The sequence below is a fragment of the Lutjanus erythropterus genome, chromosome 1, assembly GCF_056507025.1.
Source record: "Lutjanus erythropterus isolate fLutEry1 chromosome 1, fLutEry1.hap2, whole genome shotgun sequence".
NCBI classification, from domain to species: domain Eukaryota; kingdom Metazoa; phylum Chordata; class Actinopteri; order Lutjaniformes; family Lutjanidae; genus Lutjanus; species Lutjanus erythropterus.
The window spans coordinates 19,243,492-19,261,076 of record NC_139317.1 but is presented as its reverse complement, the minus strand read 5'-3'; the positions used below and the strand labels follow the sequence as shown (position 1 = coordinate 19,261,076).

At 39.2% G+C, this 17,585-nt stretch overlaps 1 protein-coding gene across 2 annotated transcripts in view; it reads right to left on the bottom strand.

Annotated features, from left to right (window-relative positions):
• The window catches only part of ankrd11 (ankyrin repeat domain 11), a 133,217-nt gene that overhangs the window by 21,811 nt on the left and 93,821 nt on the right, over positions 1-17,585 (bottom strand). For both annotated transcript variants that reach the window (XM_084715899.1, XM_084715907.1), the window contains exons 3-4: positions 8,870-9,015; positions 3,636-3,768 (exon numbers count right to left, since the gene is read on the bottom strand). In XM_084715899.1, the coding sequence (XP_084572025.1) occupies positions 3,636-3,768; positions 8,870-8,956 (220 nt within the window). In that variant the 5' untranslated portion in view covers positions 8,957-9,015. The remainder of the gene's footprint in view (positions 1-3,635; positions 3,769-8,869; positions 9,016-17,585) is intronic.

The window sequence follows — 17,585 nt, the reverse complement described above, 5'->3', positions numbered from 1 at the left end:
TTGGCGATTCTGCAAAGGGAGGGATGAGCAATGAAGTTTTGAGGGTTTTAATAACTTCAACTTGACTGATCTGCAGAGTACTGTCTGTATAGCAACTACATATTCCTGTTGCTCCTCTAGCTCACTTACAGGCTCTTGTAATATTTGTAAACACTGAGCAGCATGTGCATGCTAATTAGAGGCTGAGTTGATGGCAATGCATATAAACAACATCAGCATTACTGCAAAGGCCTCATTTGCCATTATAGAAATGGGCAGTGCTGTGAAACACATTTAAAGTCAGCTCCAGCTGAGGCTACAGTTGATCTTCTAGATACATTTAGTATTCATCAGAGGCCAATTTCGAACACTAGATTTTAACACACCCCCAAACAGTATAGCTGAGACATTTCATAGGGAAACCAAATATGACAGAAATGGATTGGACAGGTTTAAAAATAATACATGCCAGCTGTCAAACAGACACCATATTTGACATTTTCTTCCTGTTCACTTAATTGTTATTATGAAGCAATCACCAATGTAAAATATTAAACACAAAAAATATGAAACATGCTATTAATCTTTGGTTCAAATTCACACGCATGTTTCAGCAGCCCTAAACCTACTACAAGAAGTTTTTAACTGGTTATGAAACAGTCTCAATTTAATACTGGTGTGTCTATATGTCCCACATAAGCAAACAAGAGCACTGGTGAAAAGACAGGCCATTTCTATACAGTTATTTATTTCCTGGGAAATCAGATGAAACCTGGTTTCTTATACTCATTCCGAACTATGTCCTGAGAATCATATCTGGACATCATCTGACTGATTCCTTTAACACATGCAGCAGCCACAAGGAGATTCTCCTCATCAGATGTATTTGCATATGTTAGAAATAACTGATATGGTTTAGGCAAAGGGCAGCACCGGCAGAGCAAGGAGGAGGTTTTTAGCACTAATAACAATACCAGAGTCTCCAAATTAACAAAAGGCGATAGACGTGGAGAAGGATGATAGATGCGAAGATTAGGGGACTCCTGTGTGCCACCTCAAAAGTAATATTTTTTCCCAGGATGGCAAAGGCATGTCAGTGTAGGGCAGGATATCCCTTTGCCATACAGGGAAGAAAATCATTGCTGTTAGATAGGACAAACACTTTCTGGTGCACTCCTTTTCTGACTGTATTCTGATGTTATTACATCACAGATGATGAAGAAAGGCATTAAAATGTGAGCTACGAAAATATAAGACTCACGTAGGCTAATACTAATTGGAAGGTAGTCTGTATGAAATCAAAAGCATCAGTGGCTTCATAGGCCGGCAGCTGCAAACCGTGTAGCGTCATCAACACGCCCACTCGCTCGCTCAGTACTATGGCTTGCTGTATTCACACATGTGGCTCACCCGGATGTAGGGAGCTCTCAAGAGTTAAATCAAGGCCAAAAAATGTGGACATTTGTGTTCACATACAGCTTCTCTGGGTAATTTCTAGGCCATTGCAGAATTGCAATGCATTTGTAAATGAGGTTCTACAGATCAGTAGAATCTATGTTTACATTTTCCTGAGCAGTTACAGTGAGACGTATGTTAGCCGGTTAAAAAGGCAGGATATTTTCACTGTAATTAATTTTCAATTAGGGCTGTACAAAATGGCAAATAAAACCATATGAGCATTATTCTGACAGATATGGCAACTGTGATATGATTCACGGTTAGTGGGAATCATTTTTGCATTCCAATTTTCACTTAGAAAAACTATTAAAGTCATGAGCACCTGAAATTTGCTGGGATCCATAGCAAACAGACTTTCTTTCATCTGGAGGATGCAATTTATAGGTCAGGACACCTCTGCATCACTACAGTACCTTATTACAATACTGTTCTGTCTCACATTTCCCCTTTTAACAAAAACTGCAGCTTCTGTGATTTGGATATTGCACTTGGACATATTGTGATTTTGATAATATTTCAATTATCTGTGCAGCTGTTTTTTTTTAAACTAAATGTCAACAGTAATTACAAAAAACTATGGATAAAATAAATATCAATGTTTTTCTGAGAGTTACACAGGGACAAGTCCGAAAGAGTTTCTGGCATACGATACCATACCTCACAGTCATAGCTAATCATCAAAGTACAGAGGAATGGGGAGTTGGAAGTGGGGTGGGGGGCTGTGACGGGTCAGAGGTGTAAAATTTTGCAGAGGGGCTAGACACTGACCCAGCAGGGTCAAAACTTAAAAGGCCAAGCAACGAAGTCAGACTATAAAACACATACAGCTGAGAAAAGTATGCAGACACATAGGCTAAATCATGAATAATAACACACACACAGGCAGAAATACAGAACAAATACACTTCTCAAACCCTGATGAAACTACTATGCCAACCACTGTTAGGGCAAAACATTTTTTCCTATGTGATGCAATACATCCCAATAAGCTATAAGTAATAAGATGACAGCCAGATACTACCAACTTATTTGTAGAAAGTGTGAGGATTGTGTAGTGGCATGAGACCTGCGCTCCTCTGGACCTCTACAGTTTGTAAACACAAGAGACAGTTCAGTTCATAATATGTTACAGAGAAGTTGAGAGTTAGAGGCTTAAAGACAATACAGCCCAACCCAATAAGAGATCAAGTAATTAGCATGCTAATAGGCAGACTGTCCAGCTATTGTTCCTGGGATGAGAGTTCACACCTCCCCTTGCTAAGGGGGTTGGGGTTGACTTTTTTCAGGAGAAGCTACAAGAAGCAGGCCAAGAAAGCCACCGGGTAAATAATATGAAAGCAACTAATGAGAATAATAAAATAATTATAGACAAGTGTACATTACTCCTGAGGAAGCAGTACACTAAATAATCTTGCAACATAAATGTAAGCAAGCAAGAGGCAACGACACACAAACGCAAAAGGGACTCACAAGTGCCAATCAATTGAGTAATGAGGAAACAAGCCAGAGCTTCTCAATCAAACATGCCACTTATTTATAATTACCTTGAGCTACACAGTAATTAGACACAAATCAACATGTCTGCACAATACATGTTCATTCTTACTAAACTTGACCTGACACCACAACAGTTATCTGTTGCAATAGCACGCTTTTAGCCTCACACTCCTTTTCTTTTTCAACTGTAATCACAGAACGTAAACCAATGTAGTGCCTCAGCCAACGCTGATGATGAAGGCTGTTACCAAAGCCTCTGAGCTGGACCATTATCAGCAAACTAAATCCTGAACCCTTAAAGCCAAAGTCAAACAAGCATGAGCAGTAGTCCTTCTCTCCCTAATTAAAGAAAACACAAAGCCAAAGTCTTACCAAAGCCAGACCTGGTCAGGCCTGTACGGTATACAAATTCCCACTTAATTGGATCATGATTTCGTGTGGTCTCCCTCCTTTTGGGCTACGATTGTTGGAATAAATCCCTCGGTTCTGCCACAGACACACAGCTGAGTTGGCTAGAGCTGGGAGCACATTCACTCCTCAAAGCCCAACCCCCTTTTCACAGAGTTAACACCTAAGTACTTCCTCCAAGCTTGAGAGGATGTGATGTAATAACTCACGTTCCTCTTTGATTCCCACTTCAAAGTCACATGGAGGTGGAGATATCAAAACATATGAGTAAATGCTTTCCAGTATTCTCTTACCTGAGTCAGAATCTTTCTGGTCTCCATTAGCTCCAGCAGTGAAGGGCAGCTTCCTTTTAGGGGCCTTTTCTTTCATCTCTTTGACCCCATCACTGCGATCCAATTTGGGAGTCTTGTTTGACAACACTTTATCCTGTGAAAGAAAAAAAATCAGAAATTAAAAACACTGTAAATTACATGGTTAAGAGTAGGGCTGGATGATATGGCTTCCAAATAAAACCAATATTTTAAGGCTACTCCACAATATATGATATATATCTTGAAATAAAGGCGAGTCTGAAAGTCAAATTTTACTTGCCCTGAACAACAAAGAGTCAAGTTAAATGGCTTGAGGCTGCAACGTATATTACATTACATTACATTACATTTATGCATTTAGCAGGCCCCTTTATCCAAAGCAACTTACAAAAAGAGGATTAACAATCAAGCTACATAGAAGAGGCCCTAGAAGAGTATCGTATATGACATGTCAGAAAATTTGAAAAATGTCCATCCCAGTTTTTCAAAGTCCAGGGTGATGACTTTAAATGTTTAGTTTCGTCAGTCTGAAACCCAAAGATATTCAGCCTAATATGATAAGAATCAAAGACAAGCAGGAAATCTCCTTATTTGAGAGGCCAAAAACAGCATTTTCTGCCATTTTGCTTGAAAAATTACTTTATGATGACCAGAACAGCTTAATAGTTTACATTTAAATTTTTTTTTAACCAGTTACCAGATTAACTTTGGCTAACTTTTAGGGTTGGGTGATATGGACAATGTGCTTTCATAAAATATTAACACAGTGAGATTTTTGATAAATGTGGATATGATGACTTAGCGGGTAATGGCTAATAATAGAAGAGCAAGAACAACAGAAACAAAAGAGTTATTTCTTAATCAATTGCCATTTTACTGATTGATTAGATATGTCAGTAATTTTCCAAGCAAAGATGTGCTGATTCCATCTTTTTGTATGTAAGGGTTTACTGCTTTTTCTTTGTTATACTCCTCCTCCTCCTCTAGTTGGTCCCATTCTCTGCCCTGACTTTTTTAGCTATTATGGGGCTCTGCAGAGCACAAGTTTTCCATGGAGTTTCCTCTTAGATTCCTGGCTCCCCAGCCACAGCACAAAGAGCCAGGCACAGGGAGAAGAGGCTAAGCTGACGCCGTCTCGGCTCTGTGGTCTACAGCTGCTGGAAACAATCACAAGCCCAAGTGTATCTGCTATCAACAGATGTAAATACTTATGTGTTTGGTTAAACTCGTTTCTTTGTCCTGGGATCTGATAGTGACTTGCTTGTCCTGACTAGCAGCTTTACATCAGTTAGAGCTAAAAAAAAAACATGGCACAAAGAAATACGTCTAGAGTTGTTTATAATGAGTAGTTAGTAGGGGTTACTATGAAATATTTTATTGTAAACATTATTATATTAATCACACGTTTGTATAACTCAAATTGATTTGTTTTTTCAAATTGCTTATTTTGTCTGACCAGCAATCCAAAAATACAAATCATTCAATTTACAGCTGTATTGAAAAGAAAATATCAGCAAATACAAAGCTTTCACTTGCAATTGTTCATTATATTTTACAAAATGAAACAGTGAGTAAGGAGAAGCCAGTGAATGACAGAGCAAAGCATCACTGAACAAAGGAAACAACCACAGACTCAAAAAAAAAACATAACAAAACGCACACAGATATACCAAACACTGTAGGATACTACACAACAGGAAATTGTCAAAGCAGAGCTGCAGGCCATATAAACCTACTTTAAAGCTATTCACAACAAACATATTTAAAATGCTTAACTAATTTTAATGCAAACATTTATCCTAATTGTGCAGTGTACAGATGTCTTAATAAGGAAAAAACAAAGAAAAATAAAATACCAGAGCGGTCTTTGTTTTTGCATATACTCAATAGTAAAGGACTAGGACTGCATCTGGGACCAAAAACAAAATAAATACAGAAAAATCCATACTTTGTATACATTATGGCTAGGGCTGTGATGCTTGACCATAATCATTTGATGCCTACCACATGCTTGAGCTCATTACCATCATCACCTCAAATTTTATTTTGTCGGGTCAATCTCATGCTATTCCACTGCGCAACGCATTTGGGATCAGCACTGTCACACACGATAAGTCAGGAATACAGCCTCTAATTGGTCAACAGACCCAACCCAAGATATCATGGGATTGCCAAGGGACAGCTTACAACATGCTAACAAAAACAACAATGGTTTTCAACAGGGGAAAAACATGGATAAACAATCAGAGAAGACATTTAGTGTTGGATTTGTCATTATGAAATTAATTTACCTCTCCAAGACACTGACGTTCAAAGTTGGATTACAAAGCTTCTGAAAGGGATATGATCTGATGTTGCAGGCACAAAGATTATATTATTGTTTACTTTGGGGTTTGAGGTAGTTCTGAAATAACAGACAACACTTTTTGTGGTCTTGAGAAGCTGCAGCGTTTATTAACTGACAAACAGTAACCTATACGGTACATTTACTGCCAGATTGACACCTTAATACTAACCATTTCCTCTGCTCTGCTAGCAGTAGCGTTACTCTCAGTCTGCTGCTTGTTCCCCCTCACTTGCAAACTGAACACAAAATATGCAGTGCCCTATTCTTTAAGGGAGCTACACTGCGCTTATGACAGTATCCTTCAATAAAGTTCAATAAAACATTATTATCCGGGCAGTCACGGTAAACCACCATCCCACAGGAATACATTGCTTTCTCAGGGTATCAAGAAAAAATCCACACCACACAGCCCTAAATATGATTCCACTAAATACTGCCAGGACTTGTTAGAAACAATTGCATTTTTTAACGAGTGTAAATACATATGGGCACACATGTATAGTATGAACTGAAGTACATTATTGTTATTTAAAAATAGTGTTGTGTGCAGTCCTGGTTGATGTAATGCAGACTAAATGCACACCCCTTAAATTCACTGGTCGATACCTGAATATTTCAGTAAATTGTAGGATACAGTGTGTATTTTGGTGTAAGGTCAAGATGTTTTTAATCAGTATGCTTCAGGTACAAAAGGTTGAGGGTCTCATGATAGGAATGCAGGAACAGGTCAGATATAATGTACACATTCCCTTCATTTCACTTAATTTCTCTGTCCTACCCTCTGTCCCCTACTCATCTCTCTCTATCCTCGGGGCAGGTTTTCCATTATGTGTCGACTCTTTGAACTCCTCCCCCTGCCCTGCCCCAGTCATAAGACTATGATGTCATGGTACAGTAGAGACAAACAGTGTCAGCTACAGTTAGCTGATCTCTCTCTCTTCCTCTCTCTGTCTGCGTCTCCACTCAGCTACACAAAGGCTTTTACAAGAGAACACACAACTCAAGCAAAAGCATGATGCACACATCTGGGCATCTGCAAAATCTACATTATATCTAAGCTGGGGAACCAGGATGCGAGAGTGTGAATTCTTTAAGAGAGCACACAGTAAACCCAGGGCTATATTGCACCGGTAGAAAATGGTCATATCACCAAAGCTTATCTCCAGAGTTAGAGTGGGTTGTTTTTTGCTGAATTAAATTTAAAGAAAGCTTTGACAACTAGAGACTTTCCTCAGATCTGCCTTCATAAGACACCCTGTTTGATGGTTTCCTAGCAATGCCTGCTCTTTTCGTCTCACTCCGTTTTCCACCCACCCCTGTGCGCTTCATTCCCTCCCTCCCTTCCTCCATGCCAGAGTCTGATGCAATCCTTTGCAGAGGGCTGTAAATCCATGCCTGCATAAGCTGTACCTCTCCACTCTTAGCCTCTTGGTGCTGCTGCCGGTAGCTTTACAGTTGGCACACACCATGACATCATCAAGCTGCGCCTGACACTTTGTTCCACTGCAAACAACATGACTGTACCTGTGTCAAATAAAGGGGATGCTACATTCACAGCTTGCATTTCAAGACCGAATAGGCCTGTGTCTTAACAGGCCAACCGGGCCGTCCCACTTCAAAAGTGCCTTTGAATGTGGCTGAGAAATTCAGCCTTGTTTTGCATTAATTTCAAGGGCACAAACACTGCATTCTTTGCAGCCATCAGTAGCCAACAATCCGTTATGCAATAGTCAGTTGTGTAATTGTGTATTAAGGTGGTCCTGGTGAAGTTGGGAAAAAGTAACCACGGTAACCACACTTAATTTAGAAGAATTTTGCATTCAGGTCACTGATATCACTGGTAAATACATAAAACGAACTGATCTAATGAAACAGCCCCTGTAAAGTGTACATAACAGTAAGTTCTTGTTCTATGCTGTTAATCATTATTAAATCAATCCCGTGGATCATTGATGCCTCCTCATCTGTTGGAGTCTCACCATTCAATTTTAAGGTCGTGATTTGATTCAGTTTCAGTTTCTATTTAAACTTTTTTTTCCACTGACGGCTCTAAAATTATTAGAATGTCGAGTCTTGACTTTTTAGCTACAAGTCTAAGCTGGGCTACTGCAGGAGTGTCGCAGTTCTCCAAACCTGATTTACTTTTTAAAAAATGTTTTTCAGTGGAGAGAGAGAATAAATGCTAAGAGAATTGCAGATTCTGCCTTTGATTTTGATTATTGAAACTGAAACCTCATTACGATTGATTTTCAATTTAATATTGAAATTGTGACACCACTACTGTCAAATATATATAACAGGGGCCACTGGTACAAGCTGGGCTACTGCATAGGCCACTCGCATAAAGTAAGTGAGGAAGAACTTAAACAATTAACCAAACAGTTTTACAACTCCAGTCTAGGACTTTCTGTATGGTAACTGAAAAATATTATTGAAATATTACTGAAAAATATTACATGAAATGAAAGCTTCAAGCCTTACTACAAAATGTCACCTTACATACATACACAGTCATAGACAACTTTACAGACAAAACTTTCATATTGCTTGCCTCCTCCATACAGAGGTCAGAGAATAAGATCAACCACAGAAAAGTACCACTGAAACTGGTAAACATGCAAATATCATACTGAAGGACACTTGGGGGGCAGGTAGTTTCTGTTGTGGGGGGATTTTCCCAGGCCTTCTGGCTACCATCCCATTTTCTTATTTACTTTAGCCAACATTGCAAACTTCTATAGCTGTTCATCAGATGCACTGATTTAGTCTTGGTTTTCAACAAAAGCAGCAATTGAAACTTGGAATATATGCTCTGTACAAACATTTGGTTATTGTATTCAGTGTGTGTTTGCAGGTTTTTCAGTCTTACCTTCTTCCCACCCTGCTTTTCCACCATGTCGGTGTTGAGTGGGAAGTGGTCCAGCTGGGGGGTTTTAGAACCCCCACCTTTGGGCATCGTTCAGCTCTCCCCACGCCAAGCTTCATTCACGCTGCCATTGCATCGTCATCAACCGTCTGGAACAAAGAGAGAAAAAAGAGATGGTGGGGAGTTAGCAACTGGCCACTACGTTTCTTTGAAAACACATTTACACACTGCCAGACAATGCAGCCATTAGCGGTACATCAAGCACTCTATTTTCAACCATTACACTTCTGCTCTGGAGAAAGAGCAGTTGAGAGGGAGAACAGCAGGCTGGGTTGCAGCTGTATCAGGCAAAAAGCTTATCTGCTCTTGAGACTGAAAAACCAAGTGTCTTCAAACATGCCTGGTAGTCTCTGCTAATTTTATATGAGGAGACACTACAATCCCTCAAAACAGAGACATTCACACTATTCATATCAACCACACTACAACTGAAGCAGTCATATAGACAAGGGGATTATGATGCGAGCTGCTGTGAGAAACTTTAAGAAGGGAGTTTTTAACTGGCTATTAAGTCTTGATTTGTTACTGATGCCTCTATATGACCTATATAAGCAAGTGAGGCCATCAGCAAGAAGACTTGCTATTTCTATACAGTTATTCTTAATGCCTGCCTCCAGGTCGGGTTCGGTTTGTTGCTGCTACACAGCTAACTTTGCACAACTAGCTAGGTGCATTGCATAGCTACATAACTAATCAAAGAAGTTCTGTTTTTCAAAATTACTTGAATCCTGAATGCCTTTATTTGTATAACACAATATTAATTAGTACAATGCACAAGTAAATGTGTGTAAAGTATTGTGTTAGCTTGCAGTAATGTTAGTTTGTTTAGATCACCTGACCACTCTGTTGCTGTGTTCTGTACAGATCAAGCCAGTTCATTTCCTTTATTTTGTCAAGGCAATGCTCCTTTGACTCCTTGTTTAGTTTCTCTCAATAAGGAACCTTGCACAGGATTTTCACCTGGTCCATTCATGTGTTTTTTTCTCGGTTGATTTGTGTTTGTTGTCGCTGTGTGCTTGTGGTTGCTCTAAGTAAAATGAATGTAAACAAAGACTAGTATCTTTAAGTACGGCAAGCACTACCCAGGATGCAATGTGTCATGTTGCCTATTCTGTACACTGCAACTTAAGCATTATAACAGGACAGACCATGCAAGATATTGCATAAACTTCAGCTAGGAACAGCTGAGGAATGTCTTCAGGAACGTGACTGGCACGTCTCAACAAAAACCCAAACAGCTACTTACCGCCATAGCCAGCCACCCCTTGTAATTGTGAGCTTTACCCTGCCCTAGTTCATGGCATCCCTACAAGAGTCAGTTAGACCAATATGGACCATTGCCTTCTGCCAGCAAGAACCAGAAATCTACCTGGCATGAGTGACTGGTCAAACTAATAGAACAGATAGTTCTGTACAGTTTAATGTGCTCTCAGTCTACTTTGACCTGCATGAAAGTACAAAACAACCATATGTGCATTACTATCCACTGACTTCCTTCATGAAGAGTGGCCTTCTGCTTCACAGGGCCATGAATTAATCATATATTCCATCCCTCAATTCTCTCCTCCATAATGCACTTTTTCTTCTGAGTGCGTCCAAGTATGATCATCCTTGTGACTGAATGAGTGAGTGAACAGATGAGACCATGGCTGCATCATTTTTCTCTACTCTGAGACACTGGCACTCCTATCTTCTCTGGCGCCACTTCCATCTCCCCTCCCCTCCCCCCACCTCCTTCCCTTCCCTTTCCCTCTGCAGTTATCCTATTCAAAGACTGCTATTTATATCTCCCCAGTCAAGTCAGTCAAGTCAAGACAGCCAGCCAGCCAACCAGAGAGGCACACAGCTACAGAGGATGTACTGCTCCCCTTCTACTGGTGTATGGAAAGAGAGACATGAGAGACACTGCAAACCACAGCCCCTTTCCTCTCTCCTATGGCTCATTGTTTCTCCCTCTCTGCTACTGCTGGGCACCAACCTCCCCTAAACTCCCACCTCTCGCCACACCAAACAAAGTGGCAGGAAGGTCGACTACTCTCAGAAATAAACAAACCTTGCAGCAACACACACACACACACACACATCTCAAACTGGGTCAGCTGGGCTTCTAGAACAATAATCTCTGCACTATTTTGGGATTACTATGATGGGCGGTTATAGCAACAGAGCATTTCGCTGACATGCGAAATACAGGAAAATGATGTTTGCAAGCTAGCAGTCACACAAAGGCTCACAGAGAGAGAGAGAGGAAAGCCTGTTCAAAACCACAGGCCTCATTTCCTTTGTAATTCCAGCCCAATCAAAAGATACATAACATCTGCTAACAGTGTTTCACTCAGTTAAGTGTTGTTACCACTAAAGAGTTGATTAAGTTCTCATGTGTATTTGTGCATATACAAGTAGTGTTTTTGACAAAAAATAATGGCCAGTATAAAAAAAAATAACAAGAAATTTCTCTGCAGTAGGAAAGATTATATTTTTTTATGAAGTCAAGAAGCACAGCATCTGATCATGACTTATTCTTCAGGGCTTGAGGGTTGTCTAGCTGCCCCGTGAGCAAGGGGACTCCCAAAAACAAACGGAGGGTGCAAACCATAAGCTATTCTGCTTTTGCCAACACTGCCAAATTATTACACACTTTTTAATGGGTTGGAATGATGGTAGGATTGGGTACTGTGGAACAGTAGAAATTTATCTACCGTTGGAGATTTGGCAATACCATATCAACTATGGGAGCTATTCCTTATTGGGCCCACTATATATTCAGGGCAGGCTATGTAGCAAATCAGGGCTTGATTCTCACATGAATTCTCATGAATCCAGCTGCTTCACAACATAACATGATTTGGGCAGCAGGACTGCTTACCACATCCTCATGAGATGTGAGACTCACAGTTGGTGGCAGTAATGTACCTCTAAGTTGATTTGACAACTGCTGCAGAAGAAGAGAGTGACAAGAAAACATGGAGGAGAGTGAAATTGTAAATACAGAGCAGGACGCATCCTAACCAACCCAAGGGAATTTGTTACTAAAAGGGGTGCAACATCTGTTGTGTGGACATTGTTTAGATTTAGAAAATCAGACACTGAACAGAACCCTATACCCTCTGTTGCACAATGGTCATAGCTAGACATGGAAATATGAGTAGCTCGTGTGAGGCAGTTTTTTTTTTTTTTTTTTTTTTTTTTTACATGGATGTTTGAAATAAAAGACGTAAATATCAGATATGATGAAGTACCGTACAGCTATTTTAAACCAGTTTTTAATTGAATTTACAGGACAATTCCTGTATTGCACTATATACTGTTACTGTGATATAACATTACACATACTGTGATAGAAGATATTGGCTAAACCGCCCACCCATAGGGATGGTGGTGCTTTTGAGCAAGTTTGAAAAATGTTCAGCATTTTTTAAATTTTACCTTTCTCGTTTTTGGTTGTCATCCAGGTACACACTTTCACATTAACATCATTTCCTCAGGCTGCACCAATAACAAACAGTTACAGTTAACATTACTCTACTAAATCTTTTTTTTTTTTTTTTTTTTTTACCTTTATAAGGGAATGTATAATGGCTACATGGCTAGCTTGTCATCTGCTGCAAAAGCTATTGCCAGCCATGTACTTGCTATGTTGGGTTACATTTAGCCTTCATATTCATTCACCAATATAAGTAATAGATCATGAGGTTACACATAGTGGTGGTGAGTAGAAGTGGTTATGAACGTTCCTAGCCAGCATCCTGTTTTCTAACAGCCATCATATGAAAAAACAAAAGCATTAAGATTAACTTAATGCACTTGTGGTGATATTTTCAATCAACTATACCCCAAAAATGCACACAAGACAAAAATTAGCTACAAGATATGATTTTTAGATATAAAATATCAATAAAAATGATTTCAGAGAGAAATTAATTCAGCTTTAGCTAAACATTCAAACAGAGTATCCTGATTTAATGTATGAGCAACCTGTTATTGACAAAAAAAAAAAAAAAGAGGTGCAGCACTGTTGAGTTTTAATGTTTCATACATGACGTCAGCCAACTTAGACTTGGCCATGGAGATGATGACTGCAGAAAGAAGTGGTGATAGGTGAGCCAGAGAAGCAATCTCTTCCAAATGAAGGACAGGACCTGCCAGTACTACTATCCATCCCTTCTCTCTCACTTGCATAAACACACACACACACCCCTTTCTTGCTATGTCCCCCATTCCTTTCTCTCTTCATCCTCTAGCATCCTCTCTATCCTCTGAGCCACTCCCTCTGCGGTCAGATAAAGGCCAACACTTCAGCATATTGCAGCATACTGTGTGTGCACACTCACAGATGCAATGACACACACCACCAGCACACTTACTTCAGGATTATAGTGCCAGCTCCACTGATTTGAGAAACATGCCATTAAGGTAGGGCTGACAATTAATCTAAAGATTATCAAAATTGTTATATGGCCAAGTGAAATATGCAGATTGCAGGAGATGGACTTTTTTGATAAAAGGTATAATGAGTTACATTAATCAAAGCATTGTGGTCCTACAGAGTTGCCCCAGCCTACAAGTCATATTCTTCAGATGTGAGGGGACATGCTTGTTTGGTACAGACCCCAGCAAACCCACATTATCATTTTAAAAATGTTTTTTCAATTAAAATGAAATGCAAAAATTGCAATTCTTACAAAAATCAAGATTCATATTGCAACTGTAGTATCTGTCAAAATAATCTCACGATTGATAAATTAATTAATTAATTTTTTAAAGATAATTTTGGGGGGGTTTTTTTGCCTTTATTTGGATAGGAACAGCTGACACTATGACAGGAAAGGGGGTAGAGAGAGGGGGAATGACATGCAGCAAACGGGCCACAGGCAGGATTTGAACCAGCGACCGCTGCAGATGACCAACAGCCTCGGTACATGGGGCGCACGCTCTACCAACTGAGCTAGGGGAGCACCCACGATTGATTTAATTTTGCATATGGTGTAGCCCTACATTAAGGCTGACTTCAAGACTGCCAATGTATCATATAACCTAAAATCAAGATCGTCTTATCTGAGTAATAACAAGCAAAAATGTCAAGCATGATTTGATTAGTAACTAATTATTTCCCCAGTCCAAACTATTTTGGTAGAATAAGTTTACGTTGGGGCGGCCCTGTAGCTCAGTTGGTAGAGCGTCCGCCCCATGTATGGAGACTGTCAGTCCTCTGCAGCAGCTGCTGATTCGATTCCTGCCTGTGGCCCTTTGCTGCATGTCATCCCCTCTCTCTTGTCTGCTCTTCAGCCGCCCTATCTAATAAAAGCAAAAAGCATCTCAGACCTTGTAAAAACTCTATGAAGAGGTGGAAGTGTATCTTCAAGAGGTTACAAAGAATTATTAACAGCTGGGTTGTAAGAATGAAAATGCTAATTTAGTTCCAGGGTTTTGCGACACTAATAATGTACAAAACTATGACCTCAAATCAGGCTCATGAACCAAATTTAACCATATCAATTTTAAGCATTGCAAGCAATTTTGTTACAACGTGCACTCTTCATCATATATGAGGAAACAAAATATATCAATGAGAAAACCTGAGGATGCAAACACAAACACAAAGCTGAGAAGAAGCAAAGGTGCAGGTGCAGAGATAAAAAGTAGTTGTTTGCTCCTACCCCATGCCACTCCTAACTCATGACTCTCATTGTACACACAGAAACACACCTCACATTTTCCACACTGACAGCTGAACACCATAGCAGCTGCATACAGGGATGGGCATGTTGCTTTCTGTCTCTGCTCGTGTTTGTGTGCGGTGTGTGGTGTGTGCACAAACCCCATTGCCTATTGCACAATCAGATACAAATCAGCAGCGCACTGCCTGGCAGTCAGTCAACTGATATCTTGGTGTTGGTTAACAGATATGCTACAGCTCGCACACAGTAACATAAATGGTGAAGCAAATGTTATAAAGGTCAAAGTGTCCTCACACCAGAGATGTTTATGGGGCACAAAATGCAAGTTAAGGGTTCTGATTTTACACCTGCTGCAGCAACAAAGTCAAAATCAAATCAAAATCAGACACCTGCAACCAAACTAATGTATTCACACACCAGCTTTCTGTTTTGTTGTGTATATATTGAATATATTTTCTCGAAGATTTATACTAAGACACAATTTTTGACGAATAATGCAATTGCCCTTTAGGGGTGTGCCATACTGTATTGTTCATGATGGATCTTCATTAGGGCTGTCAAATTTAATGCGTTAATCCAAGTTCCTTTTAATGTTACAAATTTTTTTGGCGCGCGATTAATACGGGTTCTGTTGTATTGGCCTGCCCAATAGTTTGAATCAGAAGCGAGTTTTTCTGTCACCAGACAATGTAGACAGGCTTGTCTGTTTAGTCAACTGGCTCATTGCAAAGAAATATAAGTACACGAAAAGGGAGAGGAGAGAGTGCTGATTGAGCTGTAGCTCCACCTGAAACCAGGTTAAAGTAAAAATAAGGCTGACACACAGCAGACAGAGAGAGAGAGGGAGAAAGCGTGTAAATATGAACAGATGTGTTGACTTGATATAAAAACTTTTTATGATCAGGAATAATAATAGTAATGTAAACTTCTGTGGTGTGTGATTTTTTACTCCAAGTCCGATCTGTGTGCTTTTAAATACTTAATTACTTCATGCTGATTGATCACAATTGCGAGGTAGAAGAGACGAGCTGCAGAGAGGAGAGAGGGAGGGGGAGTGAGTGTGTGAAGTACTGACTGATTTAAAAATTTTACTGATGATGAATCCTGATGTTACTGTACAGTTCTGTGGTTTGAACACTACAGATTAAAATATCTGTTGCTGCAAAGACCAAACTGACAAACGCTCGTCTCCTCCATAAAACGTTTGTCATTGCACTGCATTATTGTAAGTTATGATGAAGAGTCCTGATACTGTCTCTGATTTTCATGATAAAAAATAATATCACGATTAACATTATAGTATTAAAAATTCAGATTGTGATAGTTGTGATTATGGTGGAGGATTTTGTTCCATAAAGTGTGTGAAAGTGGTTTGTTTACACAAGATAAGATGTACAATATACCATGAAAACATGTAAGAAGTGCAAGAATACAATAGAAATAGGCAATGCAACAAACTAATTTCACTACCTCAAACATAAGCACGTGGTTAAGTACGAGGAGTGCCAAAAATTGTGCAAGGAGCTATTGTGAGTTCTAAACCAATAATAATTTTTAGTATTTTGTCATATGCACAGGGATATTATTATCACAGATCAAAATCACGATGATATTATTTTAGGACCATGTTGCCCACCCCTAATGCACCTGTCTTTCAACCACACAAATGGAGGAAAAACACAAAAAGTAATCTGTGTTGCCCAGGGCAAAGATATGGCTTATAATAAATCATGGGAAATGATATCATGATATTTTTAGACTATGCTGCACTAAAACATTTTCTCAAAAATAACATACCATTAGGGCTGGGCGATATGGCCAAATCAAAAACCATAATATTTCTGACCAAAATCTCCATCTCAATATTACATTAATATCGTAGGGAGGCCACTGATGCTTTCACAAAATATTAACACAGTGCAATTTTTTATAATTATTTGTAATGTGGATATAATGACTAATTGGGTAAAGGCCAATAATACAACTTTACTGTAATGCAGCCTTTTAAAACCAGGAAAATACAACACTTGTGCCATATCAGGATATAACAATAACCGAAGTCTGAGACAATATCCACGTTTCATATCCTAATACAGATATTACAGATATGACAACATATTCTCCAGCCCTAGTGTGCCACAAAGATACTTTGAGTGAATCTGATGTTGTATCTAATTTATGGCTAATGCTAACAGCTAAAAACACACAAAATGCAAAATGCAAATGTTGTTGGGAGTGATGTTTTCCTTTTTCAAGTCCCTTATATCCAAGGCCACAAGCAACATAGTACCACAGATACTGACACAGCTTGCTGTTTTGATTCAGCACCACCCACTGCTGCATACTAATATACATTTCAGAGGTGGTGCTTCCGCAAATATGTCACACTGCCTTACTTACCAATCATCAAAAAGTGTATTGTTCAGCTGCAGTTATTTACAAATCCTGATGAAGATGAGCTGCAAGTAAGACCTGATGTAATATTATTGTACTCTTGAGTCACTAACTGGATTACTCATCTTTGCCTTGAACCTCCCACTAGGTTATCTATATGGTTTTAGTTATGGTGACTGGACCATGCTGTCAGTGGTCAAGTGTCATCCATTGCTGTATCCCATTTCTTCACTGTGTTATCCTCATTCTAACTACACATCAAATGTAGTGCAAAATTACTTTCTAGTACAACATTTTTTTTTCAAACACAATAATCACAAAAACTACAGTGTTGTCCCCACCTTGCCAACAGCCTACATTGCTTTTGTGATGAGGCTAGGTAAAAAAATCTCTCTCATATATATGGCAATGTCATTTATGATCATTTTGAAATTATAATTAAGGATGCTATTTCCACTTAATCATGATTGTGATGTCAAGATTTTGTTGTTGAATTATACAACACAGTAATTACAGTCCTTTGACATTCATGAAATACCAGAAAATGCCAGCTGAAATTGTATATTTATATGACACAATGTTTCACA